The sequence below is a fragment of the Melanerpes formicivorus genome, unplaced genomic scaffold, assembly GCF_026170545.1.
Source record: "Melanerpes formicivorus ecotype bairdi unplaced genomic scaffold, bMelFor1.0.p_v2 SCAF_4, whole genome shotgun sequence".
In the NCBI taxonomy this organism is placed as follows: Eukaryota; Metazoa; Chordata; class Aves; order Piciformes; family Picidae; genus Melanerpes; species Melanerpes formicivorus.
The window spans coordinates 39,136,930-39,161,844 of NW_027142356.1; the positions used below are offsets into that span (position 1 = coordinate 39,136,930).

General features: G+C 52.1%; 2 protein-coding genes across 4 annotated transcripts in view; both read right to left on the reverse strand.

Moving 5' to 3' along the window:
* Nucleotides 1–15: 15 nt before the first annotated feature.
* Nucleotides 16–19,187, reverse strand: AASDH (aminoadipate-semialdehyde dehydrogenase). 3 transcript variants are annotated; one of them, XM_068137731.1, is made up of 15 exons: nt 18,508–19,186; nt 17,860–18,111; nt 15,472–15,592; nt 14,471–14,811; nt 13,473–13,665; nt 12,771–13,012; nt 12,120–12,226; nt 11,089–11,261; nt 10,085–10,277; nt 8,986–9,104; nt 6,895–7,687; nt 5,126–5,289; nt 4,153–4,278; nt 2,973–3,104; nt 16–2,075 (listed from the first exon to the last, which is right to left on the reverse strand). In XM_068137731.1, the coding sequence occupies exons 1-15, from the start codon at nt 18,546–18,548 to the stop codon at nt 1,677–1,679; spliced, it is 3,396 nt and encodes a 1,131-aa protein (XP_067993832.1). In that variant the 5' UTR covers nt 18,549–19,186; the 3' UTR covers nt 16–1,676. The 3 variants fall into 3 exon arrangements, with proteins under 3 accessions (XP_067993832.1, XP_067993833.1, XP_067993835.1); XM_068137732.1 differs by lacking the exon at nt 4,153–4,278 and having other exon boundaries at nt 18,508–19,187; XM_068137734.1 differs by lacking the exons at nt 10,085–10,277; nt 11,089–11,261.
* Nucleotides 19,188–19,558: 371 nt separating this feature from the next.
* The window catches only part of PPAT (phosphoribosyl pyrophosphate amidotransferase), a 48,977-nt gene continuing 43,620 nt past the window's right edge, over nt 19,559–24,915 (reverse strand). The window contains exons 10-11 of the mRNA XM_068137741.1: nt 23,771–23,891; nt 19,559–22,156 (exon numbers count right to left, since the gene is read on the reverse strand). Of these exons, the coding sequence (XP_067993842.1) occupies nt 21,981–22,156; nt 23,771–23,891 (297 nt within the window). The 3' untranslated portion in view covers nt 19,559–21,980. The remainder of the gene's footprint in view (nt 22,157–23,770; nt 23,892–24,915) is intronic.

A 24,915-nucleotide genomic window follows, 5' to 3' on the forward strand; every position in this document is an offset into this window, starting at 1 on the left:
TGGCTGCTGCTCAGTGTGCTTCGGCTTGCCTTGCTCAACAGCACTTGCCCAGGGCTCCAAGGGGCTGCTGGAGGAAGCAGCTGTGCTGAAGCACCACAGCCAGGGCAGCTTCCACTTCAGAACAGTTCATTGGGTGGCCCCCAGGGCAAAGGAGGTGATCCTCCCCCTCTGCTCAGCTCTGCTGAGACCCCACCTGGAGTCCTGCCTTCAGTTCTGGAGCCCCTATGACAAGAGGGAGCTGGAGGGGCTGGAAGGTGTCCAGAGCAGGGCCAGGAGGATGAGCAGAGGGCTGGAGCTGCTCTGCTGTGAGGACAGACTGAAGGAGTTGGGGCTGTGCAGTCTGGAGAAGAGAAGGCTCCCAGGTGACCTCATTGTGGCCTTCCAGGATCTGCAGGGGGCTACAGGAGGGCTGGGGAGGGAGTGCTCAGGATCTCAGGCAGTGATAGGACTAGGGGGAATGGAATGAAGCTGGAAGTGGGGAGATTCAGGCTGGAGGGGAGGAGGAAGTTCTTCCCCATGAGAGTGGTGAAGCCCTGGAATGGGTTGTGCAGGGAGGTGGTTGGGGCCCTGTCCCTGGAGGTGTTTAAGGCCAGGCTGGCTGAGGCTCTGGCCAGGCTGATCTAGTGTGGGGTGTCCCTGCCCATGGCAGGGGGTTGGGACAGGCTGATCCTTGTGGTCCCTTCCCACCCTGACTGATACTGTGATACTATGAAAGACTCAGATCTTACCTTCCAGCAGAGTTCTTTCAGCAGACTCCTAAGCAGGAAGCTGCCCTCAGTTAACTGCACTTGAGTCACCTTGAAGCCCACTGGTACTTCCTTTCAAGGAGACCACCCCCCATTTACACAGCACTTAATTAGCAGTGTCTGTTGTGGGGAGCATTTATTCAGGCCCCTGAACAAGGGAGCTGCCAGGGATGGAAGCAGTGCACACTTCCTCTTGGCACCCAGAGCCTGCCCCTGGCCTGGGCTTGCAGTAGCCACCCAGCTCTAGGGGTACTCTCCAGCTGAGAGCACAGCTGACTCCTGGCTTCCACAGGGGTAAGGACACAGTGGGCAGAGCTGGAGCCAAGGAAGGCCTCAGCTCACCCAGTGAGGAGCTGCTGAGTTCCTGCACCCTCAGCAACCAGGTGACTACAACCAGGGATGAGGTATGCAGGCTCTGTCCTCACAAATCAAGTCAGGTTCAGCACCTGGGTCCCCCTGCCATGGCACAGAAGCCTCACCAGCCTGAAGAGCCAGGCACAGGCTCTGGAGGAAGCTCAGGGCCCAGGCTGGGCTGGACATCCCTCCCTCAGGAGACAAATGTGTCCTTCCACGCTGCAGAGCATGGCACCTTAGCACAGTGCAAGTGTCTTGAGGCCAAGCTACTGCCTGGCACCTTCTTACTACTCAGCTCCAAACCACCTGAAACATCTTTGATGAACTGGAGCTGGGAAACGAGGGAGGGACAGGAAACTTCCAGCTGGGTAGTGAGTAGCCATTCTCCTCCAGTCAGTCCAGCAGCAAGGCAACAAGGAGCTTCTGTACTGACCCTGGACACTGCCTGGTGCAAAATGTTACCCCAGAGGTCTGCAGAGAGCAGCTCTTGGGCACAGGGAACTAGGCAGAGGAGCAGAGAGCCCCTGTGGGAGTGCTGAATTTACCAGTGTAGGCCAAAGGAGGCAGCCCCAGCTCTCAGCTGCTCTTCCCTCCTGCTGTACACACATCCAGGCAATAAACATAATCATTTCTACAGCCAACAACAAGCTTTGTTCCCCAGACCACGGGGGAGGAGAAAACCTCTCCTGGAAGCTTGTGTGCTCCTTCTGCTCTCCCACTCCTGGCATTCAGGATCCACACTCTGCCATCTGTAGATACTGCTGCCAAAAGAACCCTGCTCTGGGGGCCATCACTCTGGAAAACAAATGGTGCTCCATAGACACTTGCAGTGGCCTTGAACTTCCACAGCAGAGTCCCCTCTGTGCTGCAGCAGTAGATGAAGCAGTCATGGGAGCCCACAAACACCTCTTGCTGAGTTAAACTCGAGATGCATGGAGAGGAGAACACAGGTCCCCCAGTGGCAAGCTGCCAAGCCTGCAGAAAGAGCAGAAGCAGCATTAGCACAGCCTGCTCCCCTGCTCAGCCTGCCAGCAGCTGCCATTTCCCACTGGCCTGGCTGCTGCCAGCAGTTTATTTCACTGGCTCAGGGAGGGCTGCTAAGTACTTGCCTGGTTTTACACACAGGGGGAGTGATAAAAGGCTCATAAAAGAGCTGTGCAAGAGTTACTACCTCCTGTGAGGCCCATCTGAAGCTGCCCAGCATGGGAAAAGCCTACTCCTGGGCTGTAATGAACTTGGGGAGTGCTGCTAACATGCCCCACACAGGCAAGAGCTGCTCTGCTCATGCTAATGCTGTGCAGAGCCCTCCTCAGGAGGCTTCCAGGTCTGCAGCTCTGCTGCAAGCAGCCAGAGAGCAGGCCAAGGGCTGAGACAGGCTCTGTGATCAGAAAAGGCAGAGGGGTTGCTGTGCATACTGCACCCCAGGCAACCCAGCAGAGCCAGTGGCAGCTCTCTCTACACCCCACCCTGGGCTCTGAGGAGCTCAGCTGCAGTGGAGGCTGCCCTGCATTTGCCCACAACTAGGACTGGTAAATGCACAAACATGCCAAGAAACCTTTCCATCTAAAAGCCAGCACCTCAGAGGAGAGAGAGCTTCAAGTGTGCTTGAAAAGCCCCCAGCCTGTCCCAGCTCACTGCTGCCTCTCCTCCTGACCATGGGAGGGGGGAGCTGTGGCCTAGAAAGTCTTCTGCTGCATCAAGCAGCTTGAGAGCTGGCAGTTGGCTGTGAGCTGTGGGACTGCCCTTGGCACACAGCTCTTCTGCCTTCTCCTCTCCTTAGCACCACACACTGCTGCTTGGGTCAGCACTGAGGAAGCCTCCTATCCCAGGCTGTGAGATGAACATAACCCCCACCCCCCATCACCCTTGTACCTTTTCTCCAGCATGGGTGTAGCAGTACAGGTTTCCATCCACACAGCCCACACAGACACACTGCTCATTGCAGTGAGGAGAGGAGAAGAGGGGCTTGCCCAGGGAGCTTTTCCAGAGGGTACTCCCAGTCACCTGTGAAGGGCAGCATGGAATGGCACCTGGGGGTTAACACCACTGCAGGAGGCTACCCTTCCCTCACAGCTTCAGCCAGCTGGGACCCAACCATCAAAAACCCAACCCCAAACCAACCCAAACCCAACAACAACAGGAGGGGAAAACAAAAGGGGAGGGGGGAGGAAAAAAAAGGGGGGGGTGAAATGCAAAGTAAAAGCAAAGCAAAAGCAGCAGCAGAGCAGAGCAGCTTCTCTCCAGAGTGCACTCCAGGAGCCAGCCTGCTCCCACCTCTGACCCCAATCAGCTCTTTAGTGCTCCCACAGAACAGCCAAGAGCTATTTCCCCCTTCCCTCCCTCCCCCCCAGGCAAACCACTGGGAGCAGGGCAGCAGCTCTGCCACTTGCCAGCTTCATTTCTTCCCTCCATTCCCAGCTGCTCAGCCTGTGATCAGGCCCAGGGAAGGAGCAGGTATGCTGCCAGCAAGTCCTGTGGATTATGTCACACACTAACTCCTGCAGGGAATGCTGCAGCCCAGCAGCTGGGCTGCTCACAATCACCTCCTCCTGCAGCCTGCACACCCCTGGTTTCTCAGCTGCCTGTTACTCAGGACTTGGGGACATCAAAGCTGTTTTTTCCTCAACCACTGCCCAGCAGAGCTGTACAAACATGCCCTGGCTTTCTAGCACCAGCTTGGGCATCAGTGAGGAAACTTGCAGTGGGTGGGAGGGCAAGATGGCTGGGACTGATGCCCTGGCTTGTGTGAGCATAAAAACATGAGCAGCTGCTCCCAGGGACTGGTCCCTTCACCAGGCAGCACCAGCTGCCAGCCAGCAGTGCCTCAGCAAACCAGGACATTGCTCCACACCTACCATGACCAGCAGTGGTTCCCCAGTGCAGAGAGCAGGCCAAGAGTGAGGGCACAGCTCTTTAAACAGCTCCAGGGAAGCAAAGCCAAAACCAGGCATGGAGCAGCTTTTCTCTGCTCTGGTTGCAGGGAAGCAATCTTAGGTGCAGAAATGCTCTCTGGCTTGACTGGGATGAAAGGCAAGGCAGGCAAGGTACATACTGGGTTCACAGCCAGCAGCAGTCCTCCCAGCGTGGCCACATAGAGGTGATGTGGGGCAGAGCTCAGGCAAGGAGAGGAAAACACAGCTCCACTGTTGCAGTGCACCTTCCACACACAAGCCTTCTGCTGCAAGCACAAGAGCAGAGACAAGAAGGCTTTCAGGGGAGGTGAGGTTCATCATGCTTACAAAGACCTCTGCAGCTCAAAGCTTAGCCAGCACTGCACTCACTCAGCAAACACCAGCTGGGAAGTGAAGACCCAACCTCCAAGCTGCCTCCCTTCCAGTAAGTAGCAGAGCTGCAGCCAGGGAACAGCCAGCATCTGCCCCTCATTTGCCACCTCCCCTCACCTAGGCTTTGAGTGTAAAACTCTCTCTCTCCAGCATCCTGCAGAGGGACTTCTCCTCAGGGTGCCTGAGACAGGCCCAGGGGGAAGGGTTTGGAGCTGAGGCAGAGCAGGGTTAGAGTGGAGCTGAGGAAGAAGTTGTTGAGCAGGAGGCTGCTGAGCCTCTGGCCCAGGCTGCCCAGGGAGGCTGTGGCTGCCTCCTGCCTGGGGGTGCTGAAGGCCAGGCTGGATGAGGCCTTGAGCAGCTGAGTGTAGCTGAGAGGTGTCCCTGGGCACGGTGTGGAGTTTGGAGGAGAGGAGCTCTGAGCTCCCTTCCAGCCTGAGCCATTCTGGGATTCTGAGGTTCATTAACCCAGAGTTTTATTTCCAGCAGGGCACCCTGCTCTGAAGCACCCACACAGCACTGACTGACTGAGAAACCTAAGACCTGGGTTCAAGCAGGACCAGAACCACAGCTCAGGACAGCACTAACACTCTTTACCTCCACCTAACCCTAACCCCACTTGCAAGCAGGCCTGACTATTTCCAAAGGGTAGCTGTGGATTCCTCAGAACTAACAGCAGTGGAGCTTCATCTAAAGCCTGAGCTGGAAATGCATTCCTCTGCATGGACAAGCCAGAGCTCTTACATAGATGTCCAGGGCATACACATGCTGGTCATGGGAGCCTATGTAGGCTACTCCACTGCTGGGGTCTACAACTGCAGAGCTCTTCACAGCATCTTCTGTGGCAAAGGTCCAGTGCACTTCTCCATCACTGCTCTGAAGCACATACACTAAGCCATCATAACAACCTGGGGGAGAGAAAACACAAGAGGGGGAAAGGACCAATGGTTATTTGTATTTAGGGTGTGGTTCATGCAGAAAGCAAAGAGATGGCTCAGGAGGGAGGCTGAGAGCATTCTCCAAAGCTCCTTCTCTCCTTTCAGCTCCAAGTCTTTGCTGACAGCTCAAACTCATTGCTCTTCCCAGGTCACACAGAGTATCACTGCCTTTTAGAAGCCATGGGGAGCTGCTCAAAAGGAGGCATGGTGGGCTTCAAGTCTCTCTCCTCTCTCCCTACTTTTCCTTCCTGAAGTAAAGGTGGTGGGAGAATAAAGTCCAATGATGGTGACTCCACCACCTCCCTGGGCAGCACATCCCAATGGGCAATCACTCTCTCTGTGTAGAACTTCTTTCTAACCTCCAGCCTGAAGCTCCCCTGGCACAGCCTGAGACTGTGTCCTCTTGTTCTGGTGCTGGCTGCCTGGGAGAAGAGACCAACCTCTGCCTGTCTACAACTTCCCTTCAGGTAGTTGTAGAGAGCAAGAAGGTCTCCCCTGAGCCTCCTCTTCTCCAGGCTAAGCAACCCCAGCTCCCTCAGCCTCTCCTCACAGGGCTGTGCTCCAGACCCCTCCCCAGCTTTGTTGCCCTTCTCTGGACACCTTCCAGCAGCTCAACCTCCTTCCTAAACTGAGGAGCCCAGAGCTGGACACAGGACTCGAGGTGTGGCCTAGCCAGTGCAGTGTACAGGGGCAGAATGACCTCCCTGCTCCTGCTGGCCACACTGTTCCTGCTGCAGGCCAGGATGCCATTGGCCCTCCTGGCTGCCTGGGCACACTGCAGGCTCATGTTCAGCCTACCATCAACCAGCACCCCCAGGTCCCTCTCTGCCTGGCTGCTCTCAGCCACTCTGCCCCCAGCCTGTAGCACTGCATGGGGTTGTTGTGGCCAATGTGCAGCACCTGGCACTTGGATGTGTTCAATCTCATGCCCCTGGCCTCTGCCCCTCTGCCCAGCCTGTCGAGGTCCCTCTGCAGAGCCTCTCTACCCTCCAGCAGATCAACTCCTGCCCCCAGCTTGGTGTCATCAGCAAATTTACTGATGATGGACTCAATGCCCTCACCCAGATCATCAATGAAGATGTTAAAGAGCACAGGGCCCAGCACTGCTCCCTGGGGCACACCACTGGTGCCTGGCTGCCAGCTGGCTGTGGCACCATTCACCACCACTCTCTGGGCTCAGCCTCCAGCCAGTTCCTCACCCAGCTCAGAGAGCTGCTGTCCAAGCCAGGGGCTGACAGCTTGGCCAGGAGTTTGCTGTGGGGGATGGTGGCAAAGGCCTTGCTGAGGTCCAGGTAGGCTACATCCCCTGCAGCCCCTGACTTAATGAAGCCTCCTGACTGAGCTGGTGTCTGGCAAACCACAAATGTTGATGGTGGACAACCTCCACCACTGCTTCCACAAAGCCCACAACTGCTTCTTGCTTCTGCTCTGCAATCCATCAGTTTTGAAGCAGACACAGAAGTGTTTGGTTAAGTGGAGAGGAAGGGCATTCAGAGGTGAGAAACAAGGCTCCCTGGCACTCCTGCCTTTAGCAGCAAAGGCAGCTGAGGGTGCAGGCTGCAGGAGAAGCCGTACCAACCACAAGGAAGCCTCCACACTTGGACACGCAGGCAGAAGACTCGATCCGGTCTCCCAGGGTCTTCTCCCACCTTCTCTCTCCTGACTCCAGGTCAATGGCCTGCATGGTGTGGGAGTGAGAGCCCACATACACAGCTGCTGCCTGTGCAGAGGGGATGACAACCAGTGGTGAAGCATCAACACACTTGCCGGTGTTGGCCTTCCACCTGAGGCAGAGCTCCACTCCTGCCGCGCGGCTGTGCTGTGCGCAGCGGCGGTCAGGGCCCCCTGCCTGCCCTGCAGCCCTCTCACTCCCTTCTGTGGGGCTCTGCAAGGTACCTGGAGTCACTGCATGCAGAGAGGGGGCTTGCTGTGGCAGCTCCACTCCTGCCTGTGCTGCATTCCTGGGCTGCAGGAGAGGCTTGTGGAAATTCCTGGAAAGCAAATGGTTTCCTCTGCTCAGGGCAAGCAGTGGACTGCTCTCTGCAGCAGCCTGGGGGCCTCTGCCAGCCTCCAGCTTGGTGTGTTTGCTGTGCAGCTCCTCTCCACTCTTCCCCCTTTGCTTCCTTTTCACAGCACTGGCACAATTCATTAACTGCTCTTCCTCTGGAAACAGGATCTTAAGGATGTGTCTGTAAACCCCTTCAATGGAGCAGCTGAGAATAGCTTCAAGCAGTCCAGGCACAGCTCTCCCTGCCAGCAGCTCAAGTTCCTCATGAAGCCTCAGAGCCTTCAGGGAGTCTCCACCACTGTCCAGGAACACTGCATCTTTTGGGATCCCTGTGGGATCTCCCAGGCCACCCAGCACAGCCTGGAGAAGAGAAGGGGAGAGGCAGCAGTCTGTGGGAGTTACACTGTGTCACACACACAAAAACTCAAGCTGGGTACAACCCAGCTGAAAATCAGCAGCTGAGGAAAGCCAGCACTGCAAAAGCTGCCAGCAAGCACAGCAGGGTCCCAGAGCAGGGTCCCAGAGGCAGGGTCACAGAGGCAGGGTCCCAGAGGCAGGGTCCCAGAGGCAGGGTCCCAGAGGCAGGGGGGCAACAGGAGCTGGGAAGGAACTGGCTCTGGGCTGCAGAATGGTTTGCTCAGAGCTAGTGCTGCAGCCCAGGGCATGAAAGCAAACTGTGCTGCATTTCTGCTGGTGCTGCCCACCCTCACCAGCAGGGATCAGTGCCAGCTTCCCAGCTACCCCAGGGATGCCTTTGGAGGAGACTGCCTTTACTTCATGAAGCTGCTGTCTTTTGCTTTGGAATGATTTAAGTGACCTCCTCATCTGCTTCTGAAGCTGTAACCCCTTCAGTTCATGAAGGATGTGTGTTGGTACTCCCTGTTTGTTAAGTCTGGGTGTGAAGCCCAGATCCTCTGCTTTTGGTAGCTGCTTTCTGCTCTCCATAAGGGGGCCAGGGCAGATCTTCTCTCTCCCCTGGGGTTATCTTTTCTCTAGCCACCAGTGCAGGAAAAATCAGCACAGGCAAACTGTGTTACTGATTTCACCACACTGCCTCATTCAAGCCCTAGCCACAGTAAACCTCCCTTTCAAGTGAGCCTTGGAACTGTGTCTTTGCAAAACAAGGGGAAGTGAATGCTGTTTGCATCACCCCTCAATGCCCTGCAAAACAAGTCTTCAGCACAGAGATTTGGAAGCAAACCAAACACAGCTGAAGAGACAACCATGCCACTGTGCCATCTCTTGTGTAAAGGACTCCTCAAATCATCATTACCTGAAGAAAGAAGAAACTCCACTAACACAGCAGCTATTCTGTGCAGAGTTTCTGTGTCCCAGTTCCTCATTTCCCTCAGGGAAACCTCCTTTGGCACATGAAGCACTATCAAGAAAGCCACTGAGAGGTCACAGCCCTGCTCTGCTAAAGCTTTGTACCTCAGAGCCTGCACTTTCAGCTGAGAAGGAAGCACAAGTGACCCCCTCCTGGCCTCTGCAGAGTGGCTGTATTGGAGCATTAAGGGAAGAGAAAGAGCTGTGCTGCTTAAACCCACAGGCAGCTGGAACATTCTGGCTGCATTAGTCACTCTTGTTAGAACTGTTTAATTCCTGACACATGGACCATGATCCACTTGCAAAGACAGAAAGGCAGCTCAAAACACTACCTGCCATGAATACTGCAGCCTGGCCCACAACTCCTGGGTGCCACTCAGCTTCCTGCCACGCCTCCTGCAGCTCAGGTGCTGCTGGTAAGTCCTGTTCAGCTCAGATACATCCACTTTGCCTTTGGAGAGAAGAAAGGATGGGGTTTGCCAGGGCTCTTTTAGCAGGGACACTCCCAGGCCCTGCTCTGCCCAAACAGGCACTTTATTCTTGCACACACTTTAGCTGTCCTCAGCTGCATCTCTTTTCACCCAGTGAACAAGACAGAACCCAGGAAGGACTGTCCACATTTACTCTGGCCTCTCCATCATCCCAGCTTTAAGGCCTGACCTTGCCCACAAGGATGAGCCCAGGGCTGCAGCAGCTCTGCTGTGAGCACAGGCTGAGGGAGCTGGGGGGGTTCAGCCTGCAGAAAAGACTCTGGGGGGACCTCAGAGCTGCCTGCCAGGACCTGAAGGGATCCTGCAGGAAGGCTGCAGAGGGACTTCTCCTCAGGGTGTCTGCAGACAGGCCCAGGGGGAATGGTTTGAAGCTGAGGCAGAGCAGGGTTAGAGTGGAGCTGAGGAAGAAGTTGTTGAGCAGGAGGCTGCTGAGCCTCTGGCCCAGGCTGCCCAGGGAGGCTGTGGCTGCCTCCTGCCTGGGGGTGCTGAAGGCCAGGCTGGATGAGGCCTTGAGCAGCTGAGTGTAGCTGAGAGGTGTCCCTGGGCATGGCAGTGGATATCTCTGAGGCCCCTTCCAACCTGAGCTCTTCTGGGATTCTGTGATACCCCAGCTGGAGCCAGGGCTCTGCTGCAGACTGCAACAGGAACAACTGAGAAAACAAATAGAATGGCATAGAATAGACCAGAGCAGAGCAGAGCAGGTTGGAAGAGACCTTCAAGATCATCAATGCAGTCTCAAACTAAATTGCTTTTACCACTGCTCTTTGACCCTTGAAGGAAATGTTACCAAGAACACATCCTGGGGTTGGTTACCTAATCAATGTATCCCAAAAGCAGGAATCAGGTCCCAGATTTCAGTTAGCAAAAGAATAACTAAACAACAGCCAAGGGACACAGATCACTCCAACAGGTGGCAAGTGTGCTTAATGCTCTCATTTACCATGTAAGGTTAAAGGCAAAGCTTGAACCAGCACAAGCTCATCAGGGACTGCATAGGCTGGGACACGCTGCTGGAGCTCCTGAAGTGTTTCTCTCTCCTCCAAATCACCTCTGGGTACAACAAACAGGATAAGTTTTTCCTGCTGATACCAGGTCACTGCACAAGCTTCTACCTGGTGAAGACCTTCAGCAGCCTGTAAGTACAGAACCATTAGCCTTGCTCTGACATGCAGCTTATCAATAGAGTAACAGGAGTTAAAAAGCACAGTGTGAAGGAGGAGTCAAACATGCTGCCTGGCTCAGTCCCACCTCCCATGCCTGAAACACTCTCCCCTGGAGCTCAACTCTCTGCTTCTTTACATAAAGATGAACTGAGAGGTGGATGACCTGCCTCAAAGAAAGGGCCTACAAGAGAGCTGGGGAGGGACTCCTGAGGGTGTCAGGGAGCAGAACTAGAAATGGGGAGATTGAGATTGGATGTGAGGAAGAAGTTGTTCCCCATGAGGGTGGTGAGAGCCTGGCACAGGCTGCCCAGGGAGGTGGTGGAAGCCTCATCCCTGGAGGTGTTTGCAGCCAGGCTGGATGTGGCTGTGAGCAACCTGCTGTAGTGTGAGGTGTCCCTGCCCATGGCAGGGGGCTGGGACTGGCTGAGCCTTGAGGTCCCTTCCAGCCCTGAGAATTCCATGAGTCTATGAATGCCATGAATATGATGCAAGCCCCAAGCCTGACAATTCACCTGCTGTTCCCATCACTCCAGCAGCAGTGCAGGGCAGTGCTCAGTGCTTTGCAGTGCTCATGCAGCCCCCAGCTCTGCTGGAAGCAATCCCAACACAAAACACTTCCAAGAACTCATCAGAGCCAAACTCCTCACTGAACAATGGGACTAGGGGTTTGATGACAAACACTACACATTTCTTCCAGACTCCTCCCAGCCCATGAGCAGACAGACCTGTGTGATGGCAGTGGTGTGCTGCCCACCCCTGCTGCCCTGTGCTGCCTCCTCACCTGCTGCAGGGTCTGGATGCTGAAGCGCTTGCCGTGCCGTTTCACCTGGTCATCCTTCCGACCCAAGAAGAGCAACTCCCCGCCCTGCACCCTCACAAAATCCCCTGTGGCTCTCATGGTGCCCACAGGCAAAGCTCTTTCCTCATCAAGGAAGCAGATTCTCTCCTCCCCACCTACAGCAGGAAAGGTTGTGGTCAGAGAGAGCCAATGGCTAACTGTGAATGAAAATGGTAAGCAGCATTTTATCCAGGCCTCCTCCTTCCAGCATTCTAAGAGGTACTAAACACTCCTGGCCAAGCTGTCAGGACACAGTCTCAGGCTGTGCCAGGGGAGGTTTAGGTTGGATGTTAGGAAGAAGTTCTGCACAGAGAGAGTGATTGCCCATTGGGATGGGCTGCCTGGGGAGGTGGTGGAGTCACCATCCCTGGAGGTGTTCAGGAGGAGACTGGATGGGGTGCTTGGTGCCATGGGTTAGGTGTTTAGGTGGTGTTGGATTGGTTGATAGGTTGGACAGGATGATCTTGAAGGTCTCTTCCAACCTGGTCTATTCCATTCTATTAAGATTATCAGTGCCTAAACTCCTGCAGTCTGCAAACAAGGCCATGCAGCCAGGTCAGGTAATACAGAGCATCTACTGCAGAAGCACAGAATTGCCAGGGCTGGAAGGAGCCTCAAGGATCATCCAGCTCCCACCCCCACACACACTAGATCAGGTTGCTCAGAGCCACATCCAGCCTGGCCTGACAAAGCCCCAGGGATGAGGCTTCCCCCACCTCCCTGGGCTGCAGCAGAGAATGCCTCAATGCAAGCAGGAAGAGGCCCTTATGAAGCACAGCCTGCAGATGAACCCATGGCAATTTCTCGCTCGTCGTTCCAACAACCCAAAGCAACAGCAGAAGGCTCCCAGCCCAGCAGGAGCTTCAGATGCTCCTGAAGCTGTGTCCCAGAGGCAGACACCAAGGAAAGTCATCAATGTTAGTGAAATTCAATCCATTAAGCAATATGGCTTACAACAAGAAATATCAAGTGACCTATGAACACTTGTCCCTCGCCTTCCAGCACCGCAGCCCCGCTGCCATCTCTGACCTCAACTCTGGTTCCAAGGAGTGGGGATCCCAAAGGTACAGGGAGATCAGCTCTAAAAGACATCAGAGACAGAAACAGTGAAACTCTTTCCCTTCTGAACACAAACCAGCCAGCCCAGAAATGAGTTAGCCAAGAGCCCTTTCAAAGGCTCAGTGTGAGAGCACAGGTGGATGCCCAGGCTGCCTTCTCTGCAGAGCTTTCTTCTCCATTTCTTCACAATGGAAACCCTGCTGAGTGTGCACAGGCAGAGACAGCAGCCCCTGGACTAGGCAAGGCCAGGCTCAGCACAGGGACTCACAGGCTGGAATGAGGAAGAGGTCTCAACACAGCAATGACTAAAACAGATCATCACAACACACACAGTGGAACTTGAGAGGTCTAAAGCAGAAAGGATCTCACACCAAGGACCAGTCGTCCCCAACTCTGACTGGAGGGGACAGAGCAACAAAGAATGGGTTGGTCCTTCCTACATAAACCCCAAATGTCACTTCCATCAGCACAGACACTCAGCAGCCCTGGGAACAGGAGCCAAGGTTCTGTTTCTAGTGGCTTTCATCACTCCTTTGTCAAGTCATGGAAAGAGAGACTTTTCCTACCTAAAATCAGCACTAAAAGCCTCCTCAGGGACCTTGTAGCAAGTGGCCCAGCTTGACACTTCAGTAATACCATACAGATTGAAAATGCTTGTTCTGTTCTCCTTGTGCTTCCAGCTTCTCAAGAGCTGCAGTGCAGGAAATGCTTCACCTCCAAGGGCTAGGACACGAAGTGAAGTGTTTGCAGACAGCACTGTGGATTTAATGATGGGAGCCCCAAACCTCCTGAGGAGTGTTGGTGTTGCCTGAAGGATGCAGAGTGAAACAAGAGAGAAAGACCTGTGAGATTTTTCCCAATGTGCAAACCACTTCCTGCTCTTTTAAGAAGCATCACAAAATGATTCACTGTCAGCTAAGCTAGAAGGAGAGGACTTGAGTCATTAAGTCACCTAAGAATCCCTTCCTTCACTAATACAGAATTAACCAGGCTGGAAAAGACCTCAGAGATCATCCAGTCCAACCTATCACCCAGCACCATCTGATCAACTCAACCATGGCACCAAGGGCCTCATCCAGGCTCTTCTTGAACACCTCCAGGGCTGGGGACTCCACCACCTCCCTGGGCAGCACATCCCAAAGGCCAATCTCTCTTGCTGGGAAGAATTTCTTCCTACCATCCTACTATCAGCAGTGTCTGGATTGATGCCAAAGTAGTAACCATTAGCAAAGGTGACACTGAAGACACTTTTCTGGGGTGCTGCCTACCTGCAACACTGTCACGTGGTGGTGGTGGAAGAGAGCAGCAGAGAGCTCCACAGGCATCATCTTGATGGTGTTTGGCACTATGAGCACCGAGGCGCCGCTCGCCAGCGCAACGAACAGCTCCACCACTGACGGGTCAAACGTCAGGGGAGAAGCCAGGAACAGCACATCATCTTGGGTGACTTCAAACAGGGACCTGAAACAAGGCAGCCAGGGGTTACACACCTGATGCATGTCATCAGAAAACACTCCCAAAGCAGAAGAGCAGAATGCAAGGAAGGCCCTTTAGCAAGGCTGGGGTGCGAAGGGCTGCTCCGAATGTACAGGGCCAGACAGTGAGAGCTCCTGCATTGAGACTCTAACCAAGGATCAGACCAATGAGGTCCTTCCCAGAGATATCCACCACACTGTACACCACCACAGTGTCTTTGAAGGCATTTTTCAACCAATGGCACTTACAGAACAGATTTTTGTAGCCAGCATTAAATGGATCACAGAATCACAGCACTTCAGGGGCTGGAAGGGACCTCGAAAGATCACCTAGTCCAACCCCCCTGCCAGAGCGGGGTCACCCATACCAGACTGCACAGGAAGGCATCCAGGGGAGGTTGGAGTATCTCCAGAGAGGGAGAACATGAAGCAGAAAGAAACCTAGGAGTTAAGATTTAAAAACTACACTGCACAGGAAACAGAACTGGGGACAAATACTTGTGGTGTCTGTTTGTTTGAAGCCACGAGCCAGAATGCAACACTCACAGCAGCACCTTGCTGTTTGCAGTGCACTCCTCTCAGATTCAGGCAAAGCAACATTTAGACACTGTAAGTATCTGTCAGAGAAACAGCATTTTAAATTACACTGTTTAGACACAAAAGAAACAGACAGAAACAACCCTGAAAAGGCAGGGGAGGAGGGAGAGGTGAAAGGCAATCTGCACTCCCCTCAGGTATTGCAAAGGATGCTTGTCAAAGCATGGAAGAAGCAAGCTGTAAGTCACACTTACTGCAGGTGCTGAATGTTTGGCACTATACACTTATGAGGCACTCTGACTATTTTGGGGATCCCTGTAGTTCCCGATGTGTGCAAGATGTATGCTAGAGAGCATTCCTGGCCAACATCCACGTATCCTCCTCCTGCTGTGCTCACTTGAGCTTGATCTGGGTGAGGGATGAGGGCAGGCTGCAAGTCACCCGTAGCTTCCACAGGCTGACAGTCACTTCTCACACTGTCTGCTTGTGCATTTGAATCACTGCTGCTGGAGCTTCTTTGGAAGAGAGTTAAACCAATATGCTCTACTGTGGAAGAGCTGGGGCAAAACCAGCCAGCATGGGACATCTGGAACTTCTGCAAGACAAAAGCAGCAATTGAAGCACCAGCATCCAGGTTGCACTGCTCCTGTTCTACTCTCTGCAATGAAACAGGCAACAGTGCTTCACACCAGTAAGCTGCAATGGCTCATTGCTTTACTTCTGGAGGGGACACACCAGACAGCTCCAGGCTCATGCATTTTTGTACATGCACAGACTTCATCAATGTGAGATAACTCTCTGAGCAAAGAGTGGAAAGAAGGGGAAAGCACACACAAGAGTTCTGTAGGGCTCAGAATGCTAACCAGATGGCCCAGTACTTCCTTAGCAATGAGAGTGTAGGATCTGAGAGGAGCTGGGCAGAGGCAACCCAAAGAATTAAATGCAGGAGGTGTTTTGGTGGTCAACTGTTGCAAAGATTTCCAACTCTCAACCTTGACATATGGAGAAATCAGCCTGGACAAACCTTCCAGTGCCAGTGCCCAGCAGGCTGGCCTGGCCAACACTGTGACAGGAAAGCAGGCAGCTTTGTCAAAGAGGAGAGGCACTCTGTACTCTTAGAGGTGCACCAGAGGCACCTCCTGACATGCAGCAACAAAACAACTCCATGCAAGCTTATTAAGACAGAACCCAGCCTGAACAGCCACACACTTCTCAACTGCCCTTCAAGGCCTCCTGGGGAAGCCTGAAGACTTACATTGACTTTGTCATTCTCAACAAGAACATACTGAAGATTGCTTCTCCTCATGAAGTGAGTGGATAGCATTGAGGGTGCATCTGGATCAATAGGAGAATAGGCAGCTGGAACCTGAAGGATTCTGACAAGAGAGAAAGTGTTTGAAATGTATTTGAAAGAATAAATTCAGGACAAAAGCTCTGCAGTCTCACAGCTGCTCTGTAGTGCATTTATAGCTCCCACAGCTAAATAAACCAGGGAGTCTTTACACTTTTATAGCTCCAATGCAGTCTTCACAGTTTTATAGTTCCCAGAGCTAAAGAAATGCAGTGATGAGTCATAAAGATTTTGTTGGCAATAAAGCAGGAAGAATAATCATCCCTGCCCTGTGCTATTTCACAGGAAGGAAAGCCCAGATGAAAGGGTTTATGGCAACATCCACCAGCACTGGTGGCCAGGCAGGGTGGTGATGACAGAAGCATCACTGACACCCATTGTAAAGCTTTGGGCTCTCACCAGTCTGAAGAACCCAGCCTAAGAGAAGCTGAGCACGTAGTGGAATTCCTTCCCTAACAAACAAGCAGAGGAAGCCCAGGCATCATGCTGCTCTCATTCCCTTTGCACTGCAGTGCTCCCTCAGCAGTTGCTCACTGCCACCCTACCCTCTAGTGGCTCCGTTTGACAAAGACAAGCACCACAATAAGCCAGGACCATTAAGCTGTGACTGAAACACCAACAGCTGCCATCAGCCTTCACACTGCTTCTAAACCTGGCTTCCCACGGGCAAGCAGTCAGACTTCTTTGGCTAAGGCAATTATCACTGCAAGGATGGCAAGAGCCAGGACCTGGAAGCCACAGCATTCTGCCCACTCCAATAGCCACTGGGCTCAGCAAGAACCTAAGCATTCCCTGCCTCACAGGTGGCAGTGACAGCTGGAAGAATCACAATGCCCCAGCAGTTCCCTGTGTTCATAACATCACTGAATCACTGTGCTTGGAAAGGCCTTTATCAACTGCACCAAGGCTGGTGCTAAGCCATGGCCCTCAGCACCCTATCTCTGCTTCTTTTAAACACCTCCAGGGATGAGGATTTGGCCACCCCCCTGGGGAGCCTATTCCACTGTTTGAGAACTCTTCTGGTGAAGAATTTTCTTTTAATGTTCAACCTAAATCTCCTCTGGTGCAACCTGAAATCATGTCCTCTCATCCTATCACTTGGTTGCTAAGGAGACAAGACTGTTGCCTACCTCCCTACCATCTCCTTTCAGGTAGTTGTAAAGTGATGAGGTCTTCCCTCAGCCTCCGTTTCTCCAGACTAAACAGCTTCAGTTCCCCCAGCCAACACAGTCCCTCCAGTGGTGCTCAGGCCATTGGAACACAGGCTAAATCAGGTTGGAAGGGACCTCAGGATGCCTAGCCCAACCTCCTGCTCAAGAAGGGCCAGCTGCAGCCAGGTTGCTCAGGACTTCACACAGTGAGGTCGTGAAAACCACCAGGGATGGTGCCTGCACATCTCTGGGCAGCTCACCCTGCTGCTGGACCCCGTGGAAGGTGTTTTCTGACCAAACTCCTCAGCACTTACAGGCACTTCCTGACTGCACCACTCCCCTCACTCACTGCACTCTTTACACTCAGCTGTGATACACCTCCCTGTGCCACTGTGCATTCTACATGCAGTGTGGCACCAGAAGATACCCACAGGGAGCATGCCCTAGGGAGCACAACCCCTGCAGAAGAGATCCCTGCCACACTGCCACTTGATGCTGCACCCTGAGCGCAATGGCCATGGGGGACACACACAGAGGCTGCAGACACTAGCACTCAGCAGCAGAAGCAGGAGTTGAAAACCTGCTGAATTACCAGGAGTAATTAAGATCACACACACTGCCCAGCCATTAAAGCATCAATGTCACTTCAGTGCTGCACTGCTCATTAGTTTTGGTCTCTGCAGGATCTGTGATGGAGCTTTAGCTCTAGGCACAATCAGCTTAAAGCCTGAGATTTGTTTTCACTGCACCTTGGTTTTTGTTTGGTTTACCAGCAAGAACACATTGAAAACCCTGCATGCTCCTTTTTTTGCAGAGACATTGAGCCTGTCAGACTGCACCCACTTCTAACCACAGACACTGGGAGCTCTTCTGTAGTTCTATAAACAACCTTGAGCACTTAAAGACAGACGAAAGACAGCTACATACACTGTAAAAATCAACACATGTAAGAGACAAAGCTTTTCAGAACATCATTAACACTGACATCTTTTTCCTTACAGAATGCCAGACTCCAGTGCCCCTCTGACAATATTGCTGAGGTAATTCCTGCAGTCTTAAAACTACAAACAGGCTGAAAATCAGCCCTGACAGAGGTGCTCCCTAAAAGACCAACACAGATGGCAAACATTCAAACCCTTACCCTAGGATCCAAGAGGGCAAGTTTATCCCTGGAGAGCAGTAGAGGCCTATTCCCCGTTGTCCTTGCTGCTCACAGTGCTTTTGAAGGAAAGCTGTCAGCTCCCCAGCAAGCTTAACCATGCTGCCATACGTGTGGGCAGCTGGAGGTCTGCCATTGCACTCATCAAACCAAACTGCTTTCCTGGCAGAGTGCAGGCCAGCTGCCTGATTCACCAGCTCCTGGAGAGTCATCTCAGCTGCATCTTCAGTCCCCCTGAAAGATGAACAAACAAGGCTGCACTGGCACCGCTTTCAGTGGGTTTGACAAGCTATGTAAACACACAAAGCACTACCAAGTAGGAACAAAGACCCTTGCAGGACGACACACACCTTCATCTTATGCTGCTAAGTGTGAACCACAATACTTTTGCCACGGGCCTCATCCCAGGGCGGTAACTCACTAAGATTTCATTGCACATAATTAGCCAGTTTCCCACCGTTGAGGCCCCTTCCCTGGAAATATTCAAGGTAAGGCTCGACGAGGCCCCGGGCAGCCTGCTCTAGCTGGGGATGTCCCTGCTGGCTGCGGGGAGGTCGCCTGGACTAGTCTATGATTTTACAGCTAGTTACAACTTAATTTAAAACTTTATTAGCACATTAAAATACGAACCCTTCCCGAGCAAGCAGACACCCCAACGGATCGATTGGCATTTATGGTAGTGCTCACGCTGGTGCACGTCTCTGCTCAACGGGCCCTTCCGTTACGCCGGTACCGGATGACCGAGCCGCGGCCCGCACGGCTCCGGGTTAAGGCTCCCCTCGGCCGCCGCCGCATCAGGATCGACTCTCCGCAGCGGTCCCGAGCGAGGCCAAACTGCTTCTCCACGCCCCCCTCACGCTCAAAGACCCTGTTCACACACACGGCCTGGCCCTCCCGAAGAGGGTGGCTGCGCCACGATCACCCCAGAAACTCTCCGGTGCCGCCGACCCCCAACGGGCCCGCGGACCCCACCTGCGCAGCGCCGAACACCAGCTCCCAGCGCCCCTCACACCTGCGAGCCACCCAGGGACGGAAGGTCAGCGCTTCTGATTGGTGGGGCGGTGGTAGTCCTGCCCCCTCTGCAGTAACGCGAGCTCTCATTGGCGGGCAGTCTGTCGCGCAGTTGGCCATCAATAAGCTGCGTCTGGGGTGCCAGGGGCTTGCAACATTTTCCCCCGAGGATAAGAGGAACGGCGAGTGCGCCAGGGCCGCACCAGCCCTGCTTCAGTCATGAAAAAGAGACTGAAAAGAGCCCAGGGAGCAGGGGTAAAGGACGAGGCTCTCCCGCCACCACACGCACAGCTCATCGCGCCGGAGGCGGCTCCAGGCCTCCCTGCCGCGCTGCGGCCGCCGGGACAGGACCATTACGTCACTTCCGGGGCGGGTGTGCCGGCTGGTGTCGCGGCGGGGCGGGGCATAAGCCGTCAGCCATCGCTCTTGGGCTGGGCTGCGCCGCGGGGAAAGGACCCTGCAGCAGCAGTAGCAGTAGCTTCGTGCTGGGCGCCCGGCGGCTGAACGGCAGCGGCCGGGGAGTGCTTCACGCCGGGCTGGGATTTAGAGGCGCCAGCCCGGAGAGAGGGTGACGGGAAAGGCGGCGCTGGGAGGGGGGCACCGGTACCGCATTGCCGGCAGCGTGCGGGAGAGGGGGATTTAGCGTAAGACACCAAACGATTTGCTGCAGTTTCGAGGCGCTTTCAAGGTGACTTTATTGAAGAAACCTTCGATGTGTCCTGCCGGCGAGGGCAGTGAAGAGAGAGATTACAAGGCCAGTTCATAACCATCTGTAGTATTACACATGGGAGAAGTTAGACATCAGCTTTGTACTGCTTTGTCACACTCTGAAAATGACAGTTTGGCACAGGTGCACGTGGGTAGCACAGCAGAAACAGTTTCACAGTAGAACATTAAAATAATACAAATGGTGACACCTAAACCCAAGAGTTTTCTCCCTCGTTGCATATCTTGTCTGCTGTGAGGACAAAAAACAGCCCTGGTGGCATAAATCCAGTGGCAGTGAATAAACACAATAAATGACACTTGCAGAGTATCTCCTCTTTAACTTGAGAAACCAGGCATTAGTGTACCTAAAAATCACAGTGCTTGCAGTAGCAGACCTTGGAATTTCACATGGATAACACAGAGGGGGGGAAAGGGCATTTTCTTGCAATCAGAATTGTGCCACCTTATGTGCAGATCACATTTAATCAGTCACTACCAGGCTTCAAACACAGGGGTTTTGTTGGGAACATCTTAAAAAGAACATTTGTGCAAGTTTCACTTGGAGTATGCTCTGGGGACCATTTCAGCTAAAGCTAGAGGTTTCTGCATGCAACCTTACTGACTTGCACACCTAAGATTTTACCTCAGGTAGAACAGGCTCCTCACAAGTATCTGTAACTTAAGAGCTCAACTTTTCCCTTCTTGTGAAAATGATTCATTTTTTTGAGGGCAGGAAAGAAGAAAGGCGAAAAATGTGAAGGACAGTTTGCTGTTTTCTCACACTTCTCCCTGGTTACTCTGGCAGAGGAGGCTGAGTGCCGCCACCCTGTGCTCTTTTTGCTCAGTTTACTGTCTGGGTAAACTGTTCTGGTTCTGTTTAAAGAACCACACTTGCAAATTCATTTTACTAGATCTAACAGATCTAATCAGAAGAGATCCACATCTACCCCGCAATATGCAGACCTGGACTTTGGTGAAGAACACAAGAGCCCAATGCTCATGAAAATCCAGATTCTGATTCCTCTGCAGGAGGCACACTCTCACCTTCACTGAATGCATTTCCATGCTTTCTGGGGCTGGGACTTTTGGGGTGTGATTGTCTTCCAGGCTAAACTGCTACAGATCCCACCCGAGAAAGCTTCCCTTTTGAATGTAGTCACCAGTGCTGTAGTTCTCAGCTACGTAGAAGGTGCTGGGGAAGGCAGAAGCTCTTAAACCCTTTTTTATACATTGTCACAAGTCACCTAAGGCCAAAATACAAAACATTAAATAGAAAGTCTACAGTTAAGTTGCTGGTGCTGAGTGACAACCCCTGAGGTGTACACAATGCTTCTACACTTGTGCGTGAATCTGCAGCAGCCTGCCGCGGGTGCTCCGGTGCTGCGCTCTCCGAGGGGGCTTCAGGCGTACAAGGGTGGCAGCGTGACCCAGTCAAAGCACAATGCATTCAGCAGCTAACAGGCCTGCAGAGCTCTTTGCTTTGTAACCATGACATGGATTGTAACAGCAGTAGTGCAGTAAAGTAAGGCTGTATCCAGACCAACTCCCAACCTTCAGGTGAGCGCATCGCTTTTCCCGGTGGAGACGCAAAGTGACTTTGCTTTCCCCTTTCTTTTGGATGTTGGCCTATGAAAAGCACACTGAGCATCAGCTCAGACTTCAGAACTTGTCAGGACTTACTGCTGGGGAAAATAAGGTGTAAACCAGAAGGTAAAACTAAAAAGGCAGTTCCAAATGTTTCTTCTCCTTCCACATCCTACTGGCAGCTAGTAGAAGCACATGAAGGTAACGTAATTACACTGGACTTGAGGAATTGTTAAAACTAGAGAGCTTTTGGCTGAGCATTTCCCTGAGTCTTCATACTGTAGAACTGTATGCTAGAGATGTTCACAGAATCTGTTACAAAGGGGGTTTTTTTACTGATTAATAAAGGCTGTTTAGCTGTGGGTGCAAGAGTTAGGTACTTCTGTGAGCAAGCTGCTGAGGATGCAGTCTGATGCTTCAGAATCTGGGGTTCATGGTTCCATGACCTGTGAACAAGTCTGCCAGGGATGCCTTCTGGAGCAAGGCTGGAACAAAGGCCTCTGGGACTGCTACATAATCAACATAAAAACCCCTTTGGTTTTCTAGTATTTTATGAGGAAAGAGAGGGCAGAGTTGTGCAGCAAAAATACAGGATTTTGTATTTTCAATCTGCTTACATTGTTCTCATCAGCACATTGGATGTTCTGAAAGCCTTTACTGTAGAGATCTGGTTTAGCAACTGCAATTAGATGTAATGAGCTTTCTGTATTACCTAAATGTAAGAAGACTATTAGCAAGAAGGCATCTTTGAAGAAGGTAACATTCAACAGCAGATGAACTGATGTCCACCCACTCAACATTCACCACTCTAGCTCTACAGGGTACTCCCCAGTGAGACATGCTGTGCAGTGACCAATCTTTCCAGCTCGGGACTTCTGGGTTTTAAGGCTGTTCTCACTTGCTTGTCTTGCCTTGATGCTTTCTTGCACAGAGGAGACCAGGCCTTCCACAGAAAGGTAGACCACACTGTCTGCTCCTGAAGGAAAGAAAGAATTCAGCAGTTAGGGCTGCAGTGCTGTAGCAAACTGGATGCCCTTTGGAAGTGCAGTCGTGTTCCTGTATGGGTTAGGATGCTGGGTGGCTCACCTTACCTACAGACAATGGATGTGAAAACTTACCAGACCATAATAAGCCTTGCCCTCCTCAAATTCTGTGTGCAAGGAGCAGACTCACTGCAATCTAGACAGAAGGCTCTGAGTTGGATACAAGTGGTGTTGGATGATAGGTTGGACATGATCTTGAAGGTCTCTTCCAACCTGGTCTGGTCTATTCTATTCCTTTCCTATTCCTATTCCTATTCCTATTCCTATTCCTATTCCTATTCCTATTCCTATTCCATTCCTATTCCTATTCCATTCCTATTCCTATTCCTATTCCTATTCCTATTCCTATTCCTATTCCTATTCCTATTCCTATTCCTATTCCTATTCCTATTCCTATTCCTATTCCTATTCTATTCTATTCTATTCCTATTCCTATTCCTATTCTGTCATGCATACTGAGAAAGCCCAGTGTGGATTAGGACTCCCCAGACTCCCTACAGTTTCCCAGAGCTGCCCTGTGGAGGCAGATGCACATGGCTGGTGCTTCCCAAGCTGCACACCCAGGACTACCAACCCTCACTGGGACCTGGAGGAGGGGAAGGCCATCATGTTAAATAATTCAGTATGTAGTTCATGCAAATGTTCTACCAGGAGGAGAGTTTGATGCCTTTTCCATGCCAGTTTTCCATCCTTGTGACTAACACTTACAAATGAGATGCTACAAACCAGAGAGATGTCGGTGTGCCTGCACAGGCATTTGGGGGGAAGGAATTAGTTGTGCTATTAGTGAGAGCAATTATTGTAACAGGAAATCTGAGTTTCCTGTTTCCTAACTGTGACCACTGCTATATTCTTAAACCACTCTGAAAAGAATACTCTGCAGCCCAGGAGGCCTCCTGTGGTTCTCTCCTCCCTCACAAGAAGAACATGACTTCTCTTGCTGATACCCTGATGAAGAGAATGTTGTTTGTCATGTCACAAGCCACGTGAAGTGGTGGTTCTTCTTTTGTTCTGCTGCAAGCATGACTCATTCTAGAGATCTGAGAATGCATTTAGCATGTTTTGATTGGTTTCAAAGGCCATTTCCTCCCAGATGAAATACATAATGCAGTTATTGACATCAATTGAAATCTGCAGAACAATCAGGGGGTGTTTGCAAACTCCAAACACGGTTGTATGAATAGCTAATGAAAGTGAAACTCTCTTAGCTTTTCACTGTGGGGTTTTTTTGTCCCCTGATAGATTGCTGTAACCTTTCCCAGAAGGAGCTTTAAGCACTGGAAAGCTGTGCTGTCATGCTGTATTTGGAACATGGTTATGCAGGTATTCTGGTGTTCTCTACTGCTCTTCAGGAAGAAGTGTGCAGGTAAATGGGTTTGATCCACAGGGTGCTCACAACACAGAAATTGAGTGCATCAGCCTTAGGACCTTGTCAGTTCTGCCATCGTTGCCTGGAGGTGGTGTGCTTTGTTTTGCTGTGCACAATACAGCAGCTGCAGTGAAAGCTCCCAAACCAACCAACCCAAACAAAAAGAATGAACATTTACCTATATAATTTGCAAGGTCAAGGAACTCAGGCCTGTTGGCAATAAGCTCTTCTTTAGTTGGAATGTTTATTCCCATGTAACATGGAAATCTTATGGGGGGCGAAGCCACACGGATGTGCACCTGAAGAAAAGCAGAGGTCGAAACAGAGCGCTGTGAGGCGAAGGCCAGCAGATCACAACACACCAGCAAAGGCCCAGTCCTGCAGAACACTCTTGAGGAACAGAAGGCAGCACTGCACCATACTTGTGCACAGGTTAAAAGGGAGACAAAGTGTTGGTGTTTTTTCAGATGCCAACACAGCAGGAAAGAGACAGAGAGTTGTCCTGACGTTATTGCAAGGTTCCATCCTGACTCTGCTCCTCTTTTCTGGTGTTCAGCCCCTGGAGCACATTTCAGTGTACAAAGTCAAACATGACACTTGCACACTGTGCTTCAACCAAGAAAATCTTAACACAACCCAAAGGCTGTGCTCTGGGGAGGTATGGTGTGTGCTGATGCAGTACCACACATCAGGAACACCACACCAACGCTCGGCTGCTTCATCTCAATGCATTTTCCAGTCTCTATTTGCCAAACAGTGCTTGGAGACCTCTTCCTCTCCCCACATTCACCCAAAATTCAGTCACACAAGGGAGACTCCTTAACCTACCTGCCCAATCAACACACTCTAGCCTTTTCTTTTGCATTATTTTTTGCACTCTTGCCTTTTTAAGTAAGGAAACAACAAAAAGTAGAACTGAAGACAGCCCCCTGTGCTTTACCCTCCCATCAAACATAGCCAGCAGGGCCAGGGAGGGGATTCTCCCACTCTACTCCACCCTGCTGAGATCACAGCTGGAGCACTCTGTCCAGTTCTGGAGCCTCTGTTACAGGAAGAATCTGAACATGCTGGAAGGTGTCCAGAGCAGGGCCATGAGGATGAGCAGAGGGCTGGAGCTGCTCTGCTGTGAGGACAGACTGAGGGAGTTGGGGTTGTGCAGGCTGGAGAAGAGAAGGCTCCCAGGAGGCCTAATTGTGGCCTTCCAGTATCTGAAGGGGGCTCCAAGAAAGCTGGGGAGGGACTTTTGAGGGTGTCAGGGAGTGACAGGACTGGGGGGGATGGAGCAAAACTAGAAGTGAGGAGATCCAGATTGGATGTTAGGAA